At 38.0% G+C, this 27,026-nt stretch overlaps 1 protein-coding gene across 1 annotated transcript in view; it reads right to left on the reverse strand.

Annotated features, from left to right (window-relative positions):
- Positions 1-7,255: 7,255 nt before the first annotated feature.
- LOC127455526 (disks large-associated protein 2-like) overlaps positions 7,256-27,026 on the reverse strand; it is a 224,672-nt gene continuing 204,901 nt past the window's right edge. Inside the window, exons 9-15 of the mRNA XM_051723500.1 lie at positions 24,839-24,991; positions 23,073-23,311; positions 14,171-14,256; positions 13,581-14,035; positions 10,708-10,799; positions 9,248-9,400; positions 7,256-8,336 (exon numbers count right to left, since the gene is read on the reverse strand). Coding sequence (XP_051579460.1) covers positions 8,136-8,336; positions 9,248-9,400; positions 10,708-10,799; positions 13,581-14,035; positions 14,171-14,256; positions 23,073-23,311; positions 24,839-24,991 — 1,379 coding nt within the window. The 3' untranslated portion in view covers positions 7,256-8,135. The remainder of the gene's footprint in view (positions 8,337-9,247; positions 9,401-10,707; positions 10,800-13,580; positions 14,036-14,170; positions 14,257-23,072; positions 23,312-24,838; positions 24,992-27,026) is intronic.

Raw genomic sequence — 27,026 nt, forward strand, 5'->3', positions numbered from 1 at the left:
AATCTGACCTGAAGTGTGTCACTTCTTCCCGTCTCCTCATTTCCACACATGAACCCTGATGTGGTTTCACAGACATTATGGGCTGATAGTGCACTTGGGTATCTACCTGGTGACTCAATAGTTTGACTGTGATGCATGAACAGTTGTTGACGTCCTTTCATTAGCATGTTGCACAAAGGAAAAATAAATACAAAACTCCATAAAGAAATAAATGAATGATTAAAGAAATATAGAAATTTAGGATTAAAAATCAACATTTACATTTCCTTCCCCAACAATTTATTTGTTTTATATTGCATTATTTTTGCATTGATCAAATCATTTATTTGTTTATTTAATTATTTGTATATCTCCTTGCACGTGTAATTATTTATTCATTTAGCATTTATTTATTTGTATATCTCCTCACACATTTATTTATTTATGCACAAATATATGGATTTATTTAATTATTTATTGATGTATTTGTGTATTTATTTATTTATTATTTTGCAGGTGTTGTGTGGATGATGAAACCTGCAAAAATATTAAATAAATACACAAATAAATCTATAAATAAGTAAATAAATCCAAATATTTGTGCATAAATAAATGAATAAATAATTACACGTGCAAGGAGATATACAAATAATTAAATAAACAAATAAATAAATGCACCCATTAATGAAAAATAATACAATATAAAATGGTTGGGGAAATGCAAAAAAAGGAAATGTAAAACTGAAAGTTGATTTTTAATTTTATATTTCTTTAAGTATGTAGTTTCATATTTATTTTTCCTTCATGCAACATGCTACTGATGTCAATCAAACATCAGTAGGCTGACTTTATGCCACCATTGGCTGATTATTGTTAAAGTGGTTCGCTTGACTATGACATTAATAAAGACAACACCCAGTTTTAACAATCAATCAATAAATAAAAGTTTAGCAAAGGATCTCCCTTTTATGATTCTCCAAACTATTCGCTGCACTCATGGAGCAACTCTGCTATCTACCTTCTCTTCACCATGGTGCATCTGCAAACTCCAGCCAAGAACTGATGCACCTGGTATCCATAGTTTAACTGTGATGCATGAACAGCTGATGACATCCTCTCCTTAACATGTAGTGTGAAGGAAAAATAAACAACATACAGAAATAAATGATTGATTAAAGAAATTTAGAAGTGTGAAATAAAAATCAACTTTCAATTTTGCATTTCCCCAACCATTTATTTGTGTTTTATATTGTATTATTTTTGCATTCACTGGTGCATTTATTTATTTATATATTTATATATCTCCTCACACATTTAATTATTTATATATTTATTTATGCATGAATATGCAGATTTATTTATTTATTTGTGTATGAATTTATTTATTATTTTTGCAGGCGTCGTCCTCCATAGTTTTGTCCTCCATACATACTGTACCCCTCAATGGGTGCAATAAAAAATAAAATAAAAAAATAAATAAATAAATAAAAAAACCCTATTAATGTTGTTCATGTGTTTAGAGAACACCGTCAAACGATTCAAGACAATCTACATAAATTGTTTCATTCAAAAAATTTAATGACTAAATTATTTACAATGTATGATCATAGCAATAATCAAGTTGTGAAAAGAAACACAAATAATCCAGATGACCAAAAAAAAAAAAAAAATAAGGTAAAATTTGTGTAAATAACACAATTTAAACATTGAATGAATACGTAAAAAATTAAATATACTGGATTTAACAATAAACAACATTCAAAAAGTGATTTGGAAAAGCAACAAAGCAAGAAATCCCACAGTCAGCATCATAAATGGTGCATGCCACCCCCCCCCCCCCCAAAAAAAAAAAAAAAAAAAAAAAATTCAAATAAACCAATAAGGAAGAGAAGAAAAAGAGTTTTGCGTCAACAAAGATCAATAATGTTTTTATGTATTTATTTATATATATAACTATTTATATAATTCTGTACAAATAATGAATATTTGGTTTTATATTCACCCTTCATATAGATATGATATACAGTATAATAATTGAAAATATTCTCAGCTAAACAACTACCTTTCTCATTTTATAATTTCACTACGTTTTTGTAATCTTTTCACATTCTGAGATCCAGGATCAATCCAGTCCCAAGCTGAAGCTTTTCTACAGTAAGAAACAGAGTCATCTCAGTCCATACCAGACCGGTACTGAAAGCCCACAGTTTTGAAAATACTGTGGTACGGAGGGTAAATCATTTTGAATGGATCCTTTCTTTTCTTTTTCAATACTCGCATATTATCTATTTTGATGAAAATATGATGTGAGTAAATGTACATATGAATTGAATAAATGTATGTGTGTTTCATGAAAGCTTATTTAAACTAGACGATCACCCAGTTTAACCCTGTTAAAGTAAATATGGCCATCATACAACAAATAAAGATTTGATAACTGATTCAACTGTTTTTAATTGTCTCTAAGAAGGGAGTGAGCATTTGTTCTTTCAGACATCGGTATACATCAGCTCACTGTAGCGCTTTTAGACTATCATGTTAAAATGATGATGATGTTGATGATGATAAAGCATGGGGAAGACACCTTGTGTGAGGATCTGTTAACAGCTGAAACTGTTCAAAGATGTGGCACATGAACATATTTGGCACATAAACACTGCCTGCATCATAGCAGCCTGGCATGTTTGCATATTAAAATTATATTTCCTTCGTATATGGGAAAAAACATTACATTAACAAAACATTAAAAAAAAAAAGAATAAAACTTTGCCAAAATGAAAAATTATATGTTGTATATGAATGGGAGCAGTCTGACCATGAGTGGTTTGTCAGTGCCTGTTATTTTTTAGATGGATTCAAGTATATTCCAACAGTCTGACTAATTTGTAAGGTTCAGGAGAGCATCACAAATGATATGTGGATTTCTGCAACCCCTGATGCATGTTGTCTCAAGATCTGAGGGCTATGATTCAATCCGTAAATTGCTAGGAGCTTGATCCAAGTGATTCACAAAATAATAAATCAAAGCTTCTGTTAGTGTAAAATGCAAGCTGGCACATTGTGGCTTTGTATAAAATGTTATGTTTAACATTTGTGTTTTGAGAAAATGCTCAAAACATGAATTAAAACTAACATTATCTGACCTGAAGTCAGTTTCATTGATTAAAAGCCCCTCTTGGAGGAAATAGTGTAATTGTGTTTGAACAAAGACTTTAAACAGAACAGTATTACTGCAGAGAAATTAAAAGAAAATATCTGCTTCTAACTACAAACTCCCCTCAAGACCACGTACTAGTAAAGGAAATTGAGACAATTCAGCTACAGTGCAAGTAAGTTGAGTGGAAATGATAAAACTTATCTCTGGGCTCTCCTCCTTCTATCACGTACTGAAGCAGAGTGCATAAAAAAATGCAGGTCTTTCAAAGAGGGAGGAAATATTTGTACTGTTGTCATTTGAAATGAGATGAGATTGTGAGTTAAAGGTTCAATTTGCTGTACAGTGAATGCCTATAATTGTATATAATAGAATAGTTAATTACAGTAATTAAAAAAAAAATAAAAAAAAGATCTTTCTGAAATGCCATTGGTCTGGGTGAAATACTTAGTTGTGTTGCAGTGGCTTGGTAAATCCTGACCATACTCGTTGGGTTTTTTAGGCTGTCGGCAGTGACACTTCCTCACTCACAACAGTTCTGGTTATGCCAGAGAGACACAAACCCAAAACGTTTAATGCATTGAAACTTAATGTTAACCCTCATGTTGTGTTCCGGTCATTTTGACCCGAAGAGGATTTTCTTTTGCCTGAAAATGCTAGTTAATGTTATCCTATTGGACTAAAACTTACTGCTCACACAGGGTATCACAACTCCCTCCCCCCCCAAAACAAAATGTGTTAATTTTTAACCCCTACTCTTTTGGTGTTCCCAGTCAAAAATGACCGGCCTAAAAAAATTGCTTATACATCTCTCATTATGCTATATTATCATCAAATACTGGATTAGATCTTTTTGCCATCTTGTTTTCTTTCACTTAGCACAGGTTTTGTGTTTCTTTTGGGAATTTATTGATTGTAGGCCTCACTGACCTGACCTTATGCACCTCCATTTTTAAGCATTATTTGTGGATAATCTTGGCAATATTAAATAAAATATTCTGTACTATTAATCACACTTGTGTGCTTTAATGTTTAACCAGGAAGTTTGTTTTGAAATGCTTTTATTTTTTACAAAATGGCACAAAGTCACACTTGTGGTGTTCCTGGCCATTGAAAATGAATGGGGGAGAAAATAAGAGAAAAAATTAGTGTTCAGGAGCATGTACATGTTCACATATGTGCATGTGTGCTTGCAGACATAAAGGCCACGTACCTGTGCACGCGCACATATACAAACACGTGCGCATGCACACACAAACATGCTCACGTACACGCACAAACTCTTTTGCCTATTACATGCTTTCTTTTTCACAGAGATGAACTTTATCCTACCCTGAACTGCATCCAACATCCATTCATCAATCCAACATTACCACACACACACACACACACGCGCACGCACAAACACACACATGCTCACGTACACACACAGACAACATCTTTGAGTATTACATGCTTTCTTACATGCTCGTGTTCACATATGTGCATGTGTGCTTGCATACACAAAGGCCTCGGATCTGTGCACGCGCGCACACACACACACACGCGCGCGTACACACATGAACACACTCATACTCACATATACGCACAAACTCTTTGAGTATTACTAGCTTTCTTACATGTTCGGGTTCAAATATGTGCATGTGTGCTTGCAAACACAAAGGCCTCGGATCTGTGCACGTACGCACACACACATGCTCACGTACACACACAAACTCTTTGAGTATTATATGCTTTCTTACACGTTGGTGTTCACATATGTGCATGTGTGCTTGCAAACATAAAGGCCTCGGATCGGTGCACGTGCACGTACACACACACACACACACACATGCATATTTCACATGCATACTAACACACACGTACTCACATACACGCAAAAACTCTGAGTATTACATGCTTTCTTTTTCACAGAGATTAACTTTATCCTACCCTGAACTGCATCCAACATCCATCCAATATTATCACACACACACACACACACACCAAAATTGTTTTTGCCTTACAGTTACCCCTCTCCAATAGAACTGTGGTGTTCCCAGTAAAAGATGACCAGCCATTGAAAATGAATGGGGAAGATCACAAAAAGCAGGACTTTTATTTTGAAATGCTTTTATTATGAAATGCTTTTATATTCTGAAAAGGGGCACAAAGTAACACTTGTGGTGTTCCCTGTCAAATCTGACCATTGTGACAAAGAAAACTGGCCTCAGCCTATTTAAACATTAACATTGTCATATAAAGAACATTTCATGGGAGAAAAATACCAACACTGTTCATATTTCTGTTATATTTTCTAATCAACAACAAACCAAATCAACGAACACCTGGTGGTTTTGTGTCCTCATGCACATGACTGACAATAGCTTTTTGCATGTGCCTTGCAAATGTGCGCTCTGCATTTGAAACACACAATGCTTAATGAAAAAAAGATCATCAAAGAAAGATTCTATTGGAGAGGGGTCACTGTGGGGCAAAGACAGTTCTGATGTTTGTGTGTGGGGTAATGTTAGATGGATGAATGGATGTTGAATGCAGTTCAGGGTAGGATAAAGTTAATCTCAGTGAAAAAGAAAGCATGTAATCCTCAAAAGAGTTTGTGTGTGTTAGTGTGCGTGTGTGTGTGCACAGGTCTGTGGTCTTTATGTTTGCAAGCACACATGCACATGTGTGAACATGAACATGATGAACATGCTCCTGAACACTCAATTTTTCTCAATCATTCATTTTCAATGACCAGTCATTTTTTTTACCGGGAAGTGACTTTCAAAACAAACTTCCTGGTTAAACATTAAAATACACTAGTGTGATAAATAGTACAAAATGTACTTTTTTTCACTCAAAAATGGAGGTGCATAAGCTTAGGTCAATGAAGCCTATGATCAATAAGTTCCAAAAACAAATACAAAACCTGTGCTAAGTGAAAGAAAACAAGATGGCAAAAAGATCTAATCCAGTATTTGGGGATAATATAGCATAACGAGAGATTTATAAGCAATTTTTAATAGGCCGGTCATTTTTGACCGGGAACACCAAATTAGGTAAAACATTTCAACACAACACAAGGGTTAATAGAACTTCAAACTCTTTTCAAAACTCAGCCTGTTAGAGCCGAATCACTGGATGTTAGTGCCAAGAATGGACTTTCTCTCTGGACTATTAAGCAGGTATATTGAGTGATAATTTAAAAAAGACACCTACATTTTAAAATAAATTAAACGATTGCATAACAATTCAAAGCAACATTGATCTTTTCTGTTTTGATAATCTGGTATAATCAACCATCATGTGTTTTGCAGTCGCCTGTTTTGACTGACTCAAAATAATTCAGATAAATTTAACTTATCATATCGATAAGTTATGGCCTTAAATATAATCCTGCAAGTTCTCTCAGATCTGTGTGGTATGTTGACTGCAGTCTTACATACTAATACATTAAGTGAGAAAAACACACATTATATAATCTGTAAATCTTCAAAATAACACATAGCCTACAACAGAGGCATCTTACTGTCTGTCAGCCCTAGCTAAAGACAATGACGGTGCGGTTTTTCATTCATCAACCAATTGTAGGAGATAAAGATATTCTCTGAACTTTTTCAGGTGACTAAAATTTAAACTAAGAAATCACATCTAAGAAAACCATTGTCAATATCCAAGTCATCCCATGATGGGAAAACCTCTGTCTCTCTCCTTCAGCTGAGACAAAATCATTGATTCTCTTTGTCAAGACCACAGATAATACACAAAAAGCTGTTTTTTGTGGAGAACAGAAGCCAGACCAATGATAACAGTAGATGGAGAGAAAAATGGTGTGATAAAATAAATAAATAAATAAATAAATAAATAAATAAAATAAAAAGGTTTGACTGGTGTATGACCAGGTAAAACATTCAGAGAGACAAAATGATAAATCGATAGTTACATAAACCCTTGCAATTCAACTGCAACAATATCTGTGAGAACTTCAGTTAATTCATTTCCCTTGGAAATACATACAGACATAACATTTAGAAGAAAGTGCAAAAATGCATTTTTGAATCTTTACATGGATGAATTTAGGTTTTCAGCAAATGCATCCAAAAACCTCTAGAAAGTATGCAGTGGTGTGATAGCTGTATATTTTATATCAATTCATACAAGAATAATAAAAACTGGCTTTTCTAACCAGTTCTGATCTCTAATTCTGTCTAGATCTCTAATAAACCCTCAGGCTGAGGTTTCAATTTTCTCATAACAGTGTATGACCAACGTAGATCCTCTGTTTTTAAAGGCTTTGACTGCCAGCACTGGCCTACAACTTCAGTCCAAAATGTACAGTATGATTGATTTATTTTAGCACTAGCACTTCATGAGAAAAATACTCTGAAAAAAGCATAGAGAAAGACAGAGGGAGAGCGAGACAGACAGAGCAAGTCAAGATTAAATGTATGAATGGAGGGACATAGCTACAAAACCTGAAAAAATGGAATAGATTTTAAGTACATTTTCATAACTCAAAAATATATTTTTTTCTTCAGTTTCAGTCAAGTTTCCTAATTTTATGAAAACAAGTGAACTGTTAAAATTTGAGGCCTCGAAATATAGATTGTTTCCAATTTGAAAAGTGCTAAATGGATGTCATAAAGACTCATAGAGGGATTCAGATTGAACAAGTGTTATTCAGGTGTAATTAAAGCTGTCAGGCAACTTCATTGTCATGTGCATCTACAATGTGCAAAATGTGTATTTTGTGTGTGTATGACTCCCAAAACAAAGGGGAAATTTGTATGAAACTGGTATGAATGGAACATGCTGCAGGCAGTTCCAAAAAATGGTTCAAAACCTTTGACACAGTTAAAGCAGTTTTAGAAGATTAAAACACTGAATTTGTAGCATGTTTGGAATAGACCATTTCCAATGGTTTCCTTGATGAATGAAGTGTGGTATTTCTAACTGGCTCGGAGAATGATGATGATTGCATGATAAAGATGTGCAGATCACTTTCTGTTTCCTGTGTCTCTCAGAGCCGTGTTTGGGCCTCAGGAATATAGATCTCGATGCTGTCGGCCCGCTCTGATACTGAGTTTTGGCGGAAAGAAGCTGCACGTTTGGCCGCCATAAGGCGCCGTCTTGCCTCTTGTCTCTGACGGTCAGGGAGGTCCAGAGATTTCTCCCTCGTCATGCCTTTACGCAATGTCTTCTTTGGTACAGGTGGCGGGAGCTGGAACAATGACAAATGCAAACAGTTTTCCAAAAAGATTTTTTTTAATGTTTTTGGTACATAAGGGTTCTATTGGGTTCTCTCACCAAAACCTAGTGAGCTGAGAATTTGAAGGCATTATAGACATTTATGGTTATTATGTTTTTTAAGCCAACATACTATTCTATACTTTAGGATTATTAGGGATTTCCGAAATCCCTAAACAAAGACCGAAAATTATTAAATGTAATTCCTACAGCATTCAAGCTCCATCTACCAGACTTGGTACAGACCTTCAGACTGTTCTGACTTAGTATGTTTTTTCCAGCTGATCAGACTTATGGTTTTCCCCTGGTGGTCAATCAAATATTCCATAGACTTACATTAATGGAATGTACAGGTCAAAACTCTTCAAACTCCAGCTGTCAAAAAATTGAGAGAGCTTAGCAACTCTAACTGTAAAAAATGTCAGCTTAGCAACATGCTAACATCAAATTCAACTGAAATCAATTTTGAGTCGAGTCTCCCTTCACATGAGGAGCGCCATCTGTATGACACACTGAGCTGCTGTGTATATGAGGCATTTCAAATTGGTCACTTATGAGGATCTATTTCAGTTTGGATTCTGCCTTAGAAGGCAGCTGCCTATGTAGAAGATAAGAAACAAGGCAGCTCTCTAGGTTTTAGAACAGATTTGTTTGATCATTTTTCCATTTTAAACGTGTCAAGTCATATCTGCAGGACATCTGACTAGGGAGGGAGATATGTTACATTATGTATTTAATTACCTAATAAAAATTAATGTTAATAAAATAAGGTCATCTAGTTGTCACATTTTTTTTTTAATGAATACAGCCTGTGGAGCATGTTTTGAATAGTGAAACTGGCTACATTGTTAAATCATTGTTCAGTGCAAACCAATCAGCTCTAACCTTCTTCACAGGACTCTCAATGAGCCTCCAGTCATTGGACTTGATCTTCTGGAGCTCGTTGAATTTGGAGGTAACATCATCGACAGAGAGCTGCAGCAGGTCCCAGAACCCGGCCAGGTCTTGAGAGGTTGGTCGAGGCATGGCACTGGGGTCCTATGGCACAAACAAAAATATGAAACACCATACTGCATACTTCATGCTTTTGTGGTGTAAAAATAAGGTAAACAGATTTTGGAAAATAATTTTTATTATTTTTAGATTTGGTTCCACATCAGCTTTAGACATTTGTCTCTTATCATCTCAGGGGTGCATTTATGTATAATAAGACTACACTGTATGAAATGTTCTTCATTGTGCTTCATGTGATGACATCTATTGTAGATAAACTGGTTTCAATCAAGTCAAAAATATTATTCAATATTAATTAATTAACCTGACTACATCAAGTTACACAAGCAGAACAAATAGTTAAAGGGATTGTTCACCCAAAAATTTCTCTCTTCTGCTGAACACAAATGAAGATTTTTAGAAGAATATCTCAGCTCTGTAGGTCCTCACAATGCAAGTGAAGAGGTACCAACATTTTGAAGTTAAAAAAGCACATTAAGGGAGAATAAAAGTAATCCATAAGACTCCAGTGGTTATATCCATGTCTTTAGAAGTGATATGATGGGTGTGGGTGAGAAACAGATCAATATTTAAAACCTTTTTTATTATAAATTCTCCTCCCTACCCACTAAGTGGCGATATACATGAAGAATGCAAATTGCCAAAGACTTAACTATTGATCTGTTTCTCACCCATACCTATCATATCACTTCTGAAGATATTTATTTAACTTCTGGAGTTGTATGGATTCATTTTATGTTGCCTTTATATGCTTTTTGGACCTTCAAATTTTGGTACCCATTCACTTGCATTGCGAAGACCTACAGAGCTGATATATTCTTCTAAAATTCTTCGTTTGTGTTCAGAATAAGAAACAGAGTCATACACATCTGGGATAGCATGAGGGTGAGTAAATGATAAGAGAATTTTAATTTTTTTGGTGAACTTTACCTTTAAGGGTCAGATCAGGTAGGAATAGATTTTCACAGTGTATAAAGGCTTAAGACTGACAGTTTAAATTCTGACAGTTTTTTGTTTATTATTATATGTTATAACATCAGTAAATCTGTGTTTAGTCAAATCAAACAATGTAAGTTTTTGCCACTGAGCAGAACAGGTGTTTCATTCATGAGGATTTTCTGTTTTCTACATATTTTGCATCCCAAAGTTGTTGTCATTTATGTTCTCATCATGACCAGCTCAGATCAGCTGATGTGCTTTGTGCATCACAGTTTCTGAATAGACAACAATGTGAGGAAAGGGAAGGAACTGCCATGAGTACAAAACATAACAACTAACAACAACACATATGCTTGCACAAACTGGCATATATGCACACTGATGTTACTTACTAGGTTCTGTTGGCAAAGCCAGTAAAATTGCTGAAATTTCTGGGACATCAGGAGCTGTGCGCTTCCTACAGCACTCCGGATCTTCCCTAGGACTAACACACAAACATGGAAAATATTAAATTCATAACAAATGCATAAATATTTAACAACCATGAGAGTTCAACAACTCACATGTTTACATAGTATGCAGCCTGTATACTGATATAAGTACTTGTAAACTCGTGATATACATACTCTCACACTCTCTTACATTTCTTCATTTAGCAGCCGATTATATATATATATATATATATATATATATATATATATATATATATATATATATATATATATATATATATATATATAAAAATTACAACTGAATTACGACTTAAAGCTGCTGTAAGCTATTTTTTATGGAATGATATGCAGAAACCAGGGGCGGACTGGCCATCTGGAGAACCGGGACTTTTCCCGATGGGCCGGCCGCGAAACAGGGCCGAATGGGCCACGATAAACTGAAATGGGCCACCGCGTTATGCAGAACGGGCCACAAAACGGCACCGCGATATGCTGAAGTGGGCAGCAATATGCAGAAAAGGACAGCGAGCCAGTTTCTATGTAAAATCCCAGGCCGATTTCTCTTCCCAGTCCGCCCCTGGCAGAAACTTTTCTTCTCCCTGAAATATATCACTGAAATAAGTGTCCTGAGATATCTCACCGGTCTCTGTGACAGCACTAGACTTTGATGTGCTTTCAGCCTGTCAATCATTTTGCACGTTCTCATAATTCAAGAAGGATATAGCTGCAGGAGTAACCGGTCCTGCTCGACCCGCTCCGAGCGGTATTCAAAATGGGGTCAAACGGGGTCTCTGGCATGGGAGGCGGGCATGCTAATGAGGAGGCTGAAGGTTTTAGCCTCTAGCATGCCTCTTGTGGCCAGGGGAGTGAGGTTTACACACTGCACAGCGACCTACCAGCTGGCTACCTTTACACTTACCCCTCTAAACCTCACTCCCATCCGGGTGACGGCACCACTGTAACCGGTCCTGCTTGACCCGCTCCAAGCAGGATTCCATCCGGAGTCCCTGGCATGGGAGGTGGGCACACTAACAAGGAGGTTAAAGGCTTGAGCCTCTAGCATCAGTCGCTAGTGTGCCTCTTGAGGCCAGGGGAATGATGTTTACACACTGCACAGCTACCTACCAGCTGGCTGCTGTTACACTGGCAGAAATCCAAAAAGGGGTTGGAACTCCAAACCGCCAGCAAAGAGAAACTAGCACGCAGCCATCTTGAAAATGTTGCCTCAGAACTTCCGTTCTAGCTATGACATCTAGGTGTTGATGTCAAAGTGTAATAAACTAGCAAAGTAGATTTACAGGTTATAGAGTTGTCAAAAGCTATGGTGAGTATTTTAAAGTGTTCAGGGGATGTAATAACAACTGGAAGCAGAGCAGGGAGGTTTTAAAACAAGAGTACTTAATTCATAAATACACAAGATCCTACCTTCAAGCTGTGGATGTACTGATATGCCTCTGTGCTCATGAAACTCCAAGAGACAACACAAAGTCATTAAAAATATCTTTGTATGACACCTCTTACTATCTTCTCATATCATTCACCCATTGTGTTATAGATAAGGTAAGCAGATTTTTTTGTTTTTAATCGGGACAGGGGAAGGGGTGCAACTATATTTATACACACACACATGTGAAGATGTATGTTTTGTTTTATATTCTATTTACAACAATTTTAATCACTGTGGCGAGGAGGAGGGAGGGCCCTAATCAGGCTAATCAAGCCGACGAGAGGGACAAAGGCCGCCGGAGGCAGCACATCGAGAGAGAGAGAGCTATTGGCAGCTGCCCTGTATGTGTTTATGTTTGTGTGTTTTTGTTCAAGTTTATCATTAAACATTATTTTTATTTTCAAGCCGGTTCTCGCCTCCTCCTTGCCCTGTTACCCTGGTACATTGGTGCTGAAGCCCGGGAAGGAGGAGGAATGCGCTGTAGTAGAGTCCTCGCCACTCTCATCCACCCCAAATGAGCAACCGCGGCCATTGGGGACGGAGGAGCCCGGCCGCCTGAAAGCAGAGGAATGACTGCCGACCGCGAAGGGAGGAGGGGCTCCTCACCGACCGCCTGCAGCAGTCGGGCCGCTGCCGGGGCGGAGGAGACCCCTGCTGGCTGCTAAAACGTGGCGGGGTCAAAGGGAAGACAGCCGTCTGCGAGCGGGGAGGGGCTCACTACTGACCGCCTGGAGTGGGAGAACCGCTGCCAGGGGTGGAGGAGACCCCTACCATCCACCAAAATGCGGCGGGGCGTTCCGTCCACCAGGGGCCAGAGGACTGCCTCTGATCCTCCTGGGGAGGAGTGGCTGTCATCCACTAGAGGGTGGAGGAGTGACCGAGGACCAGGCTTTGGCGTATCAGAGAACCGGCAAGTAAGTTTCTCCAGAAAGGAGAGCTGTACCTCATGAGATGTACCTCATCCGTTTTTTGGAGCTGTGCCCATACCTATTTAAGTTTACTATCACAGAATATCTATTTCTATGTGTATTACAAGAGAAATGAGTACTATATTTATACAAATAAATACTATATCACGATGACTTTCTGTGCAACAATGAACTATCAACAATGGTGAATTACCAGTATTTTTTATATGCTTATACACATACAATACATAATATACATGTTATTTCTTACTCAAGGTGGCACTGATGTTTCAGCTTCACATTTAAATGTGTAATTTCTTTGGATTCATATCTGACGCTTTTGAAACCTGGAGCCAAACACTCCACAAAACAAATATTATAATATAAAAATTTAATGGTTCATGAAAGTGAATCTTTGGACTACATGAATCGAGTTTACCATCCCTCTATTAACTCACTTTCCTCTGACAGATCGTTCTCCTCTGCCTCTCCCTCCAGCTCTTTGCACCATCCCTCCATCTTTTTAGTTTCTGTATGCAGCAGTTGCATGAACCAGCTTCCATCCCGTCTGCATGAGGGCGACGCTCTTCCCGAATCTGTCGGTTGGGGTGGCGTCACTGTTACCGCTACGGTTGCGATGGGGTCCCGTGGCAAAGGCTCCAGCCAGGGTTCAGGGCTGCGCTGGGGACTCGGCGGCTCGGAGGGGGTGCGGTAGTCCTCGCGGTAGCTGAAGAGGCCCTGTGTGCGTACGGTCCGTACGGCGCCGTACTGCGTGGGGGTGCTGGGCTCACTATGCTGCTGAAAACCACCGCCAAACTGAAGACCTTTATCCTCCATCACAGGAAAACCTTCCAACTCCAGATCAGCCTGAACAGCGGCTGTTACACTGTTAGACCGCTTAAATCGAACTTGACTGTATGAGAGAGAAAAAACAAATTATCTCAAATAAGACCAACAACAATATTTGACACTTAGCTGCTGGTGCTTCCAAATACCCACACATGCACCCAGCACACACAGACATAAAACGGAGGCGCAGTATATTTACCATCTCTCATCTTCCACCTGAATCCCAACTGACTGATATTCTCGAGAGCCTTTACTTTCACACTCAGAATCAGTTGCTGCTTCTACCTGCAAGAGCAATGACACAAAAAAGAGACCTCATTACCTGACAGTACACATCCATAGACTGACCATACAAAGAAGTTTTTGAATACCAAATATATTTTATAACAATATACAAAACCGTTAATAACACTTATTTGCACCAGTAATAATGAAAAAATGACAGGGAAAACTAAATAATAATAAACAAATATTAACTGAAAAACATAAAAACTAACAGAGCTGGGAAAAAAAGTTACCTAAACTAAACTAAAATAAATTTTCATAACTCCTAAACTAACTAAACATTTTTTTTTTAAATAACTGTAGTACTAGATTTTGATACACAGTTCAAATTATAAATATATATATATTATAAATTCAAAGTATATTATAAAATGTGAAACTTTTACATGCTGCCATGCTATAAATTAACACATTAGCCCTAAAATAGTAAAACTACAAATAAAATTAACTAAACTGAAAATAGAAAACAATGAAAAATCTAAAACTAAACTAACAGTTATAAAATGAAAACGAATGAAAAATAAACCAAAATTGAAAATAAAACACTGTAGAAATAAAAACTAAATAAAAACCTAAACTATGGTAAATATAATAAACTGTAATAACAAATTAAGGGGCAATATTTGTTTGTTGGAAGTGTTTTTTAGGGGCATTTTGACCTTTGAGGGCATGTTTGTTTAGCTGTTTTTTTTAACATATATTTTTCAAACATATTTTCTATCACAAACCACTTTATATTAGTTTCACATTTAACAACACTCACCTTAGAGACAGCAATACAGATATCTGGCAACTACAGGTCACTATTGTGCCTAAACCCATAACTGTAATAAAAAGTATTGAAATATATCAAATGTAAGATAATTGTTCACTTCTGCCTCTAATGCACACTATGTACGTATATAGCCTAATGGTTTAGGATATGTGCTGCTGACCAAAAGTTTCCATGTTTGGTTAGACGTCAGAGTTGCTGACATCTCAGTCCTGCTCTCTCATCATTGAGCTCTTGACCAAAATAATTTGTAATTTATGGGCATTTTGCCTTTTTATGAGATAGCACTGTAGAGAGCAACAGAAAAGTACTGAGAGAAAAAGGGAAATGACGCAGGCTGGATTTTCACCCGCATTCCCATGAGAGCACCACAGCTTAACATTAGGTCGACCGATATGGGTTTTTTTACTGGCCGATGCCGATATCCAGAGTAAATTACATATACTGTACATAAATTGGCTAAAAAATGAATGAACTTTTATTTAGCACTTTATTTAACTTCAACAAAAACTTTTTAAAAATTAGATTTTGTGTTTTATATGGTAGATAGTTTCTCCTGTTTTTTTTTTGTTTTTTTTGTCATCATTTTTATAATTGTTTGCACATAAAGAAATTGTAATTGTAATACATTAGGAAGAAGGAAATAACAATGAACACAGTATTCCAGCAACCATGGATGGTGTGTGCGCATTAGCAATCGTATTTTCTGACAAAAAGACTGAATCAAACTAGTTGTACAACCCCAATTCCAAAAAAGTTGGTACAGTACGAAAAATGCTAATAAAAACAAAAAGGAGTGATTTGTAAATTATATTCAACCTTTGCCATATTGAAAGCACTACAACTACACATTATATGATGTTTTTCATTGTGAATTTCAATGTTTTTTGAAAATGTACAGTAATTTCAAATCAGATGATTGCAACACACTCCAAAAATGTTGGGACAGTCGAGTGTTTACCACTGTGAAACATCACCATTTCTTCTAACAACACTTATTAAGCATTTGGGCATTGAAGACACAAGTTTGTTAAAAAGTGTAATTTTCCCCCATTCATCCATTATGTAGGTCTTTAGCTGCACAATTGTACGGGGTCTTCATTAACATATGGTGTGCTTCATAATGTGCCACACATTCAAAATTGGAGACAGGTCAGGACTGCAGGCAGGCCAATCTAGCACCCGCAATCTCTGCTCACACAGCCATGCACTTATAATCCAGGCAGTATGTGTTTTGAAGTTGTCCTGCTGGAAAATGCAGGGACGTCCCTGGAAAAGACGGTGCTGGATGGCAGTATATGTTGCTCCAAAATTTTTACATATCTGTCTGCATTCATGGTGTTCTCACAGATGTGCGAGTTACCCATGCCATGGGCACTGACACACCCCTGGCCCATACAGACACTGGCTTTTGGACTTGATGCTAATAACAGCTTGGATGGTCCTTTTCATCTTTGGCCCAGTTAACACGACGGCTTTGTTTTTTCAAAAACATTTTGAAATGTGGACTCTTCAGACCAAGAAAACACAGTTCCACTGTTCTACTTTCCGTCTGAGACCGAGCCCTGAGAAGTCAGCTGTGTTGATGTAGGGCTTCTGCTTTGCATAGTAAAGTCTTAACTTGCATCTGTGGATAAAGTAATCCCAAGTCCATGTTCATGATATCCATTACAGATGAATTACGTTTTTTAAGACAGTGACATCAGAGGAATCAGAGATCATGCTCATTCAGAAGTGGTTTTCTTCTTGACCTTTACGCACTGAGATTTGACCATATTCCTTGAAACTTTTATCTATATTGTGCACTGTAGAAGGTGAAATGCCCAAAATCATTCCAGTTTGTCTTTGGGGAACATTGTTCTCAAAGTGCTGGATTATTTGCTGAAGCATCTCTTAGCAAACTGACAAGTCTCGAACGATCTTTGCTCTTGAAGGACTAGGCTGTTTTTTAAAGCTCTTTATATTTTATGACACGATTGCCTCACCTGTTTAATATCTCCTGTTTCACATTGCCTTGTTATTTCAACTCATCAAATTGTCATTAGTCTTAAACTGCCCCTGTTACAACTTTTTTGGAGCATGTTGCAATCATCTGATTTGAAATTACTGTACATTTTCAAAAAACAAGGAAATTCACAAGGAAAAACATCATATAATGAGTAGTTGTGGTGCTTTCAATATAGCAAAGGGTGAATATAATTTACAAATCACTCCTTTTTGTTTTTATTTGCATTTTTCATACTGTCCTAACTTTTTTGGAATTGGGGTTATACATACAGTGCACAGTGAATATGAAATTTACTTATAGTGCACATGAATTGCTTTTACTTTGAAGTTGCTCTCTCACTCTCGTGCGGATCCAGCGAGAGTAACCATATTTAAGGATATACAAAACATTTTTTCAAAGTTGATAGGCCACGAGACCTGGTAGCCAAGGGCCCCTGGGCACTGGCCCCATTGGACTGGTCCGTAATTCACCTGTGGCTCATACACGACTGTCACCACTCTAACATGCGAAACCGTTTAAATTAAATTGTGTTGCACACCGGTCTATTATTGTGGTAACACGATGGCATTAAGAACAAAACAAACTGTGATTGGTTATTTTCATATCATAGATGGCTCCTTTATGTGCAAGCAGGCAATTCTCTGTTCCATTGCAGCTTGAGAATTGAATCGGGCAAACAAGCAAATGTATCGGCCAATGCCGATAATATAAAAATTTAGAATATTGGCTGATTTATTGGCCTCTGTGACTGATACTACTCCACATGTCACAAGAAAGTACACTAACCACTGCAACATGGCACCAACTTGAGCAAAATACTTAAAGGAGCCGTAAGTGAATTTCTTCATGAAAAGGTATGCAAATAATGTTCCTACTCCCTGAAAAATATCACTGAAATAAGTGTCACAAGATATCTCACTAATCTCTGTGACTGCTCTAGACTTTGTAAACAGCAAACAAAAATGTGTCCGCGGGCCGCGGTCTCTGATGGTTTTTGCATGTCAATCATTTTGCCTGTTCTCAGAGTGTTGTCGTTGCAGCGAATTATTGAGGCTTAATGCCATATTCTGATTTATCATTTGTCAGATGAGGATGCTATTTCACTACTGTTGTGTTTGACAACTGTGGGAACATGGTTTGCGGTGTTTTGGAAAGAGGGGGCATGGCTAAATCAACGGCTCAGTCTTGTAGAAGTTAGAATGGCTAAAATCACTTACAGCACCTTTAACCCCAAAATGCTCCAAGAGGACTGTTGCAGCTAGTGTAAAAAACTCATCTTTTATAAAAAAAAAATAAAAATAAAAAAACATCTTCTAAATTACTAATTAACAGACAAAAAGAGTGCTATGCAACCTGCATCTGCTAACAAATAACATTTAAATGATTTATGAACTTTGAAATCATTAAAGGGTTATAAAAGCTCAGTCTGATGTACCAGGCGGAGTTTAGGAAATGGTGGAATACAAAACAGCCACAAAAACAGTTCACACACACACTCACACAGAGTAACCTAATACATAATGTAAACTGTGCGATCCAAACATTTAAAAAAGAAGGAGACAGGTTATTATGTGATCTGGCCCTACACTATGAGAACATTATATTTTCTATCATATTTTCAGTGAAAACCCCTTTCCGAAAAGAAACTGAACATTCACAGTCACAAGAGCCACTGTAGCAGAAGGTGGAAAGTCAAGCCAGGAGTTAATAAAGAAGGAAAGAAGCCATTACAGTGAACTCTTGCTCTGGCTCTGAGAAACTTCTGGAGTGACCAGTCATCTAAAAAGGAAGCAAGTAAAATACAGCACTAAACCAACTGTGAAGTGTCATTGTTAGATGTTCTATAAGTTTGTCATGGTAAATAAATAAATAGCTATTTATGACAATTAAAGCTGCTTGATAATTAAATTAATCTGTAGCAAAGACCATAATACTTTATTCATAAATGTAACATGGTAGAAATGATAAATAAGCTCAAATTAGTAAAAAAAAAAAAAAAAAAAAAAAAAAAAGACATTCTGTAACAACTGTATCACAAAAGATCAGCCAAGAACATCAAATGATGTAGACAGTGTGACTCAAGCATTGCAGAAGGACAGGCTGTGAATGGTGACCTTAAAATCAGAGCAAGATCATTCACATCACAGATCAGACAAACTGACTGTCCCTGATATATTGGTCTGGCTGCTGAGAATTTAAAGAAGCAGACAAGGTTGCTGCTACAATATGTATGAAAAAGGACATAGTTGATCTTGAGGTGAAGATGTTGAAATCTTCATTGTAGTGTAGCAGTGAAATGAAGAACTTCAGGTTCAGCAAAGTCAGACTGAACCTCAAATATTCTACATTCAAAGCTTTTATAGTGTGTTGGACCGTTTGCCACCCACAATGTAATTGAAGTTCTTATGTAAATCAAGAACCCTAAAAGTTACTTTTCTTGTAATAATTAAGTTTAGGAAACCCTTTGACTGAGATCACCCAAATGGTGCGGCAACATCAAATTGTGGACATTTGTTTGTCTCAAGCTGATGGTGATGTGGTTACTCCAGTAAGATCAGGTTGTGTGGAACACATACTGTATTCTGGAATAGACCCCTTTAATTTCTATTTTTTTGCGAATTGGTCATCCAAGAATCGAAATATTTGGAGGGAGGGGAACTTATGGCCCTGTTGTGAAGATGGAACTGGTGTGAAGATGGAAAATGAAGGACAATTGAATCTTCTGCCCCAGCCTCGCAGATCTCAATCCCACACAATTTATTGGGCACAAGAGAGAAGAAAAAGTCAAAGCAAAGAAGGGGAGTATACGTTTTGGATACCAAACAGATCCATATTTAAGCCTTTTTTTTTTTTTTTTACTATAAATTCTCCCCCCTGCCCAGTAGGTGGTGATATGCGCGGAGAATGTGAATCGTGAAAATCAAAAGATGATGATTGTGGAAGAGTAAGTGAAAATGGATATTTATGGTTAAAAAATTACTTAAATATGGACCTGTTTCCCACCTCCACCTATCTTCTGAAAGATATGGATTTAACCACTGGAGTCATTTGGATTACTTTTATGCTGGCTTATGTGCTTTTTATGTGGACATTCAAAGTTGCCCACCATTCACTTGCATTGTATGGACGTACAGAGCTGAAATATTCTTCTAAAAATCTTTGTTTGTGTTCAGCAGAAGAAAGTAAGTAATTGAGGAAATCAACATTATACCACAAATGCTGTTAATTTAACTTATATTGTACCCGGAACATTCCTTTAATCACATTAAATATGTGTAGGCTGGATGTTCTGAAGAGTTCAAATGCTAAGCTGTCATAAAAAATAAAAAAATAAAAATACAAAAAAATAAATACAAATAAGGTAGAACCAGGCATGGGTGAATTATTATCAGCAGACTGGCTGAGGAAATTAGTTCCAACCAGGCTGGAAGAGGATAAAAAGGAATACAATAAAGATGACAACTCCCTGCTCTTCTCTTCCTGTTTTCCTGCAGTTTATACAGACGAATAATGTCAGTCACTTGCATGGAAATAATAAATCTGAACTCCAAAGCACTTCCCTGTCACAATCGAACACTGGTCACAAACATCTACCTGCAAGGTTGCACCAAGACCTTCCACTGCACGACGAATGATATATACAGTACATGGGAGTCCCACTCAGTTTAGCAGTATCACAGTAGTAATATGATGGCCACATCCTTTACACACTAAGCTCAATACTGTTACTACTTATGTAGTATGGAATTCCATTCTATACACACAAAGTTATTTTACAGTTATTTACGGTAGTGAAAAACGAATTTCGCAAACTAGAATTCTGCATCACAAATCAGTGAGTGACTCCTACACTGATGAGCCAAAATATTATGACCACTCACAGGTGAAGTGAATAACGTTGATCATCTCCTAACAAGGCCACATGTCAAGGTCTGGGCAGATTAGATGGTAAGTGAAATTAGTTCTCATTATCAGTGTGTGGAATGCAGGAGAAATGGGCAGGAGTAAAGACCTGAACGACTTTGACAAGGGCCAAATTGTTACGCCAGACGACTGGGTCAGAGCACCTCTGAAATGGCAAGGGTTGTAGGGTGCTCCCGGTCAGACAAACCACAAACTGGTGACAGGGTGTGGGGCACCCAAGGCTCATCGATGTGCAAGGGAAACGAAGGCTATCCCATCTGGTCCGAACCGACAGAAGGTCTACTGTGGCACAAGTCACAGAAAATTAAATGATGGTTACGGTAGGAATGTGTCACAACACACAGTGCACTGCACCTGCTGTGTATGGGGCTGCGTAGCCGCAGACCGGTCAGAGTGCCCACAATGAACCCTGTCCACCATTGAATGCGCCTACAATGGGTACGCGAGCGTCGGAACTGGACCTTGGAGCAGTGGAAAAAGGTTGCCTGGTCCGATGAGTCCCGTTTTCTTTTACGTGGACGGCCGTGTATGTGTGCGCCATTTACCTGGGGAAGTGATGGCACCAGGATGCACTGTGGGAAGACGACAAGCCAGTGGAGGGAGTGTGATGCTCTGGGCAATGTTCTGCTGGGAAAACCTGGGTCCAGCCATTCATGTGGACGTCAATTTGAGGCGTGCCACCAACCTAAATATTGTTGCAGACCAGGTACACCCTTTCATGGCAATGGTATTCCCTGATGGCAGTGGCCTCTTTCAGCAGGATAATGCGACACTGCACACATTCTTTGGAAATGGTTTGAGGAACATGATGAAGTGTTCAAGGTGTTGCCCTGGCCTCCAAATTCCCCAGATCTCAATCCGATTGAGCATCTTTGGGATGTGCTGTATCAACAAGTCCAATCCACGATAGCTCCACATCGCAACTTACAAGATTTTAAGGATCTGCTGCTAATACCTTGGTGCCATATACCATAGGACACCTTCAAGGGTCTTGTAGAGTCGATGCTTCTGCAGGTCGGTGCTGTTTTGGCGGCACACGGAGGACCAACAGCATAATAGGCAATAATGGTCATAATGTTTTGGCTCATCGGTGTATATTCTGTATATACACAGAACAATCATTTAGAGGATTCACTCCTGAATTTAAATGTGGCTGTAACTCCCAAAATGTTCAAGTGTGTTTGTGGCCCATGTGTGGCTAATGGCATGTACGGTCAAAAAGTCACACTTTGCCAAAGGCTACAACAGGCAGTTCTACAGAGCACCATGTATTCAAAACATAATCAGAGAATAAAAATTTATTAATAAGATATCCATAGAGACCATATTAAGCTGTGGGCCTTTGGTGTGAATACTATTCACACTGAATCACTATAGCATGTTGATCAGGGTTTTTCAGGCTAATGCATTACCCCTTGGGGTCAGTGTGAGCAATAAATGCACAGCAGATGCACAAGCACAGAGAGAGGCAAACCAATTTAACATTATTAGGACATGATCTCAACACAGATATTCACAAGGCAAATACAGATAACTGCTCACGAGAGACAGAAAGAGAGGGAAAAGAGATAGGGAAGGGGGAGAAGCAAGGAGAGGAAGGAAGATAGGACAACAGAGGGAGATTAAGTTGAGGGGAGAGAGGAGAGCCCATTCAGTGAAGCCTGAGTTGAATGTTAATTAATGGATTGCGGTAAGATGACTCACACAGCAATCTACTTTTAGTGCAACAACATAGACCGAAGGTGTGTATACTTTTGTGTTTGGACTCTTAAATAACCTACATTCCTTTGGTAAGCTGGGATCACTAGTTAGCACTCTTTTTGTTGGTGCCCTTGTGAATATTTGAGTGTTTGAGACATTTGGGGGCTTAAAACAGCAGGGAAGTGCAAAGAAAAGAATTGATGTTTACATTTGTGCATTTAGCAGACACTTTTATCCAAATGTGACTAACAGTGCATTCATGAATCATGGTATACATTTTATCAGTATATGTGTTCCCTAAGAATCAAACCCATGACCCTGGTATTGATAGCGCAATGCTCTATCAGCTACATGAACAGAAAAATTATTCATTTAAATCAAACTGTTTAAGTGGTTAAGAATGCACTTCACCTGTATTCCTATTGAGGACCGGGGTGTTTGTAAGTATTCCTCTGCTTTGGACACCAGCACAGCTTTATCGCAGGTCATTACTGAGCTATGGCTGTCTGTGGATGGGTGTCTCTTTCCTGCCATCACCATGGCAGCCGCTTCCATGGCGATAGTGACGGCCTTGGCGCTGTCCAGACTGTCAGTGGAGTTATAAAGGGCTCGACCCAAACTCAAACTCAACCCATCAGAACCCCAGAAGCCTGGGAGATAAACAAAGAGAAAGCAGTGATGTAATTTTGAGGACATGGAATAAAGGACAGGTCAATACTGTAATAACAGGAAAGGAAAATATTTAAATTAATAATGCATCAGAAAAAATAGGAGATAGTAGATATGAAATAAACAACCTTTGTGATTTCATTGTACCACTGTAGAATGATGCAATGGCAAAACATGTTTTAATTGTTATAACTCCAATGTTCAGAAATAAATTAATAGTTCACACAAAAATTAAAATTCTGGCATCATTTACTCACTATCATGTTGTTTCAAACCTGTTTGACATTCTTCTTTGGAAAAAAAAAGGTAATGTTTTGCAGAATCTCTAAACAGCTCATATCTAAACAACAAAAGCATATTAAAAATATTCCGACAAATTTAGCATAAAAGTAGTCTATTTGACTTCTGTGCTTTATTCCCAGTCTTATGATGAAACATGCTTGCACATATTCAAATTTGTTGCATCAATGTCAATAATGTAAAATGCCAGTGTGTCTCTGGACTACATCAGTGGTGTCCATTTATGGTGCAATTTCTGGAGTTTAACAGCCCATGGTCACTGTAGAGGATTATTGCCTTATTGAGCTGATAATTTTAACGATCATCCACTTCAGAACTCCGGTCAGAGAGTCATCTGCTTGGTTCAGATGGTTTACTGTGTATATATACAATAGCAATTATTTCTATTAGATTTTGTATAAAAGATTATGGATTAGTTTCTGGTATATTAAAAAAAAAAACTACAAATACACGCCATAAAATAGGATAAATAAATGGATGAACACGGCTAAACATAGCAGTGGGCTAACTATCACTATAAATTCACATCCAAATTTGCTCAATAAACAACAGGTAAAGGCTCTTGACATTATATACTTAATACTAATTAAATGTATAAAGTAGTGAAATTAATCCTTTACTGATATAAATAAAACTACTGAAACTTACATGGTCTTAAACTAACCTATGTACAGACATGGGTGTGATTCTGTTCACAGAATCACAAATTCACAGGTAAAAAGTCAATTGCTTAACTCTTAAGTTAGTTTTGAGTCAGTGTATTGAAGTGAACAAGAACAATTCATTCACTTAAAAGATTACTTTGATGAACTAAAAATGACTAGTTCTAATACGTAAATTTCTCTGTAAAATGTTTACGCCACTAATGAAGCACAAACTATGCACTATTCAACAAAACAAGCTGTCTCTAGACAGAGAACTAATATTAAGACAACAAACTCTAAGTGTTGGTTGTATGGAAAAGTGAAGCTCAGAGATTATGCAAAATCTCAAAGAGATTCTTCTTTGGTGTCACATCAAAGAAAGAATGTTATACAGTTTTGGAGCGACATGAGGGTTAATAAATTATGACAAAAATCTTGTTTTGTTTGTTTTTTTGTTGACATATCCCTGAAAAGGTTTAAGGTGTTTAAGACCATTATATTGCCTCAGTTCTACACAGTTAAATGTTTGGCAAGAACAGATAAAAGTCTTTGTATTTTACAGACCCCCTCTGGCTCGCTGTCCCTCATGGTAGGCATCCTGCGTGGACTCTGTGCTGCTCTGGGCAGTGATGGAGATGAGGGGTTTAGAGGTGGAACGAGGTGGGACGGGTGGAGGAGTCCTCTTATAGGTGGGTGTACTGGGTGTATAGGTGACCGCTGTTAGATAGAGAGAGAGAGAGAGAGAATGAGAGCTGCCTTGATAAATATACTCCCATATATCAGCATTTAAAACAAATGTAACCAATTATTAAAGGTGGGGTAAAAGGCAATGTTTAAGAATTAACTACTGAAAAAAAAAAAAACATTAATTAATCACTACTCTCAATATTGAGGGGGATGTGTCCCTCTCAAAGTCTATGGTAATTACTGCCCTGATTGAAAACACTGATTACAAACCCATTTAGAATAAAAAAGCTTAGAGCCCCAATTATAGCCAAAAATTAATTAATGAGGGAGAAAAACAGTGTAAGAGTGTGAAGCCTTTCACACTTTCTGATGAGCAAAATGTTAGCCACATATGTTTCTTTGAAGAGCTGCTCCAATCCACACAGCTAAACCACACAGATGAATGCATTGTTGATTTGGATGTGCCCTTTTACATTGAGGAGTTTGATAAATGAGAGGAATAGTGAGAAGAAGAAAAAGAAGAAGAAGAGAGGAAGAGGAGAGAAATGAAGAGACAAAAAGAAAAGAAAAGAAAAGAAAAGGGGGCCTGGGTAACTCAGCGAGTATTGACGCTAACTACCACCCCTGGAGTCGTGAGTTCGAATCCAGGGCATGCTGAGTGACTCCAGCCAGGTCTCCTAAGCAACCAAATTGTCCCGGTTGTTAGGGAGGGTAGAGTTACATGGGTTAACCTCCTCATGGTCGCTATAATGTGTGGTTCTCACTCTCGGTGGAGCGCATGGTGAGTTGTGCATGGATGCCGCGGAGAATAGCGTGAAGCCTTCACACGTGCTATGTCTCCGCAGTAACGCACTCAACAAGCCACGTGATAAAATGATGCGAAGGCAACTGAGATTCGTCCTCCGCCACCCGGATTGCGGCGAGTCACTACGCCAACACAAGGACTTAGAGCACATTGGGAATTGGGCATTCCAAATTGGGGAGAAAAGGGGAGAAAACCAAAAAAAAAAAAGAAAAACAAGAAAAGAGAGGAGAGGAGAGGAGAGGAAGAGGACAGGAAGAGCAGGAGTAGAGGCAAAGAAAGAAAAAGAGGAGAGGAGGATGAAGAAGATAAAGAAGAAGAAGAGGTGAGGAAGAAAAAGAGGAGAGGAAGACAAAAGGAAGAAGAGTTGAAGAGGACAGGAAGATTAAGAGTAGAGGCAGAGAAAGGGGAGAGGAGTAGAAGAGGAGGAAGAGAAGATGAAAAAGAGAGGAAGAGAAGAGGAAGAGAAAGAGGAGAAGGAAAAGGATAGGAAGGGGAAAGGGAAGAGTAATATGATAGGAAGAAAAGAAAAGAGAAGAGAAGTAAAGAAGAGAGGAAATGGAGAGGAAGAAGAATAAAGAAGAGAGCCAAAGAAATAGAAAGAGGAGAGAAATAAGGGAGGAAGAGGACAGGAAGAGTAAGAGTAGAGGCAGAAAAAGAGGAAAGGAAGAGGAAGAAAAGGTGAGGAAGAGGAAGAATAAGAAAGAAGAGAGGAAGATGAGAGGGAAGAGGATATGAAGAAGAGAATAGAGGAGAGAAGATGAATAAGGAGAGAAAAGGATGAGGACAGGAAGAGTAAGGGTAGATGCAGATAAAGAGGAGAGGAGAAGAAGAGGATGAAAAGGAGAGGAAGAGGAAGAGAAAGAGGAAGCGGTAAAGTAAGAGGAGAGTGCGTTTAAGAGAAAAAGGAGAGGAGAGGAGAGGAGAGGAGAGGAAGAGAAAGAGGAAGCTGAAAAGTAAGAGGAGAGTAAGTTTAAGAGTAAGAGGAGAGGAGAGGAGAGGAGAGGAAGAGGAAGAGGAAGAGGAAGAGGAGCAGGAGGAGATGAAGAGGAAGTATAAGAAAGACGAGAGGAGAGGAAGAAGAGATTGAGCAAGAGGAGAAGAAGAAAAGAGGAAGAGGAGAGAAGAGTAAGAGTAGAGGCAGAGAAAGAGGAGAAAATAGGAAGAGGAAGAAAAGGAGAGGAAGATAAAGAGGAAGAGGAGAGGGAAGAGGATAGGAAGAGAGGAGTAGAGGAAGAATAGGAGAGAAAGAATAAGAGGAAG

The sequence above is a fragment of the Myxocyprinus asiaticus genome, chromosome 17 (genome assembly GCF_019703515.2).
Source record: "Myxocyprinus asiaticus isolate MX2 ecotype Aquarium Trade chromosome 17, UBuf_Myxa_2, whole genome shotgun sequence".
NCBI lineage: Eukaryota > Metazoa > Chordata > Actinopteri > Cypriniformes > Catostomidae > Myxocyprinus > Myxocyprinus asiaticus.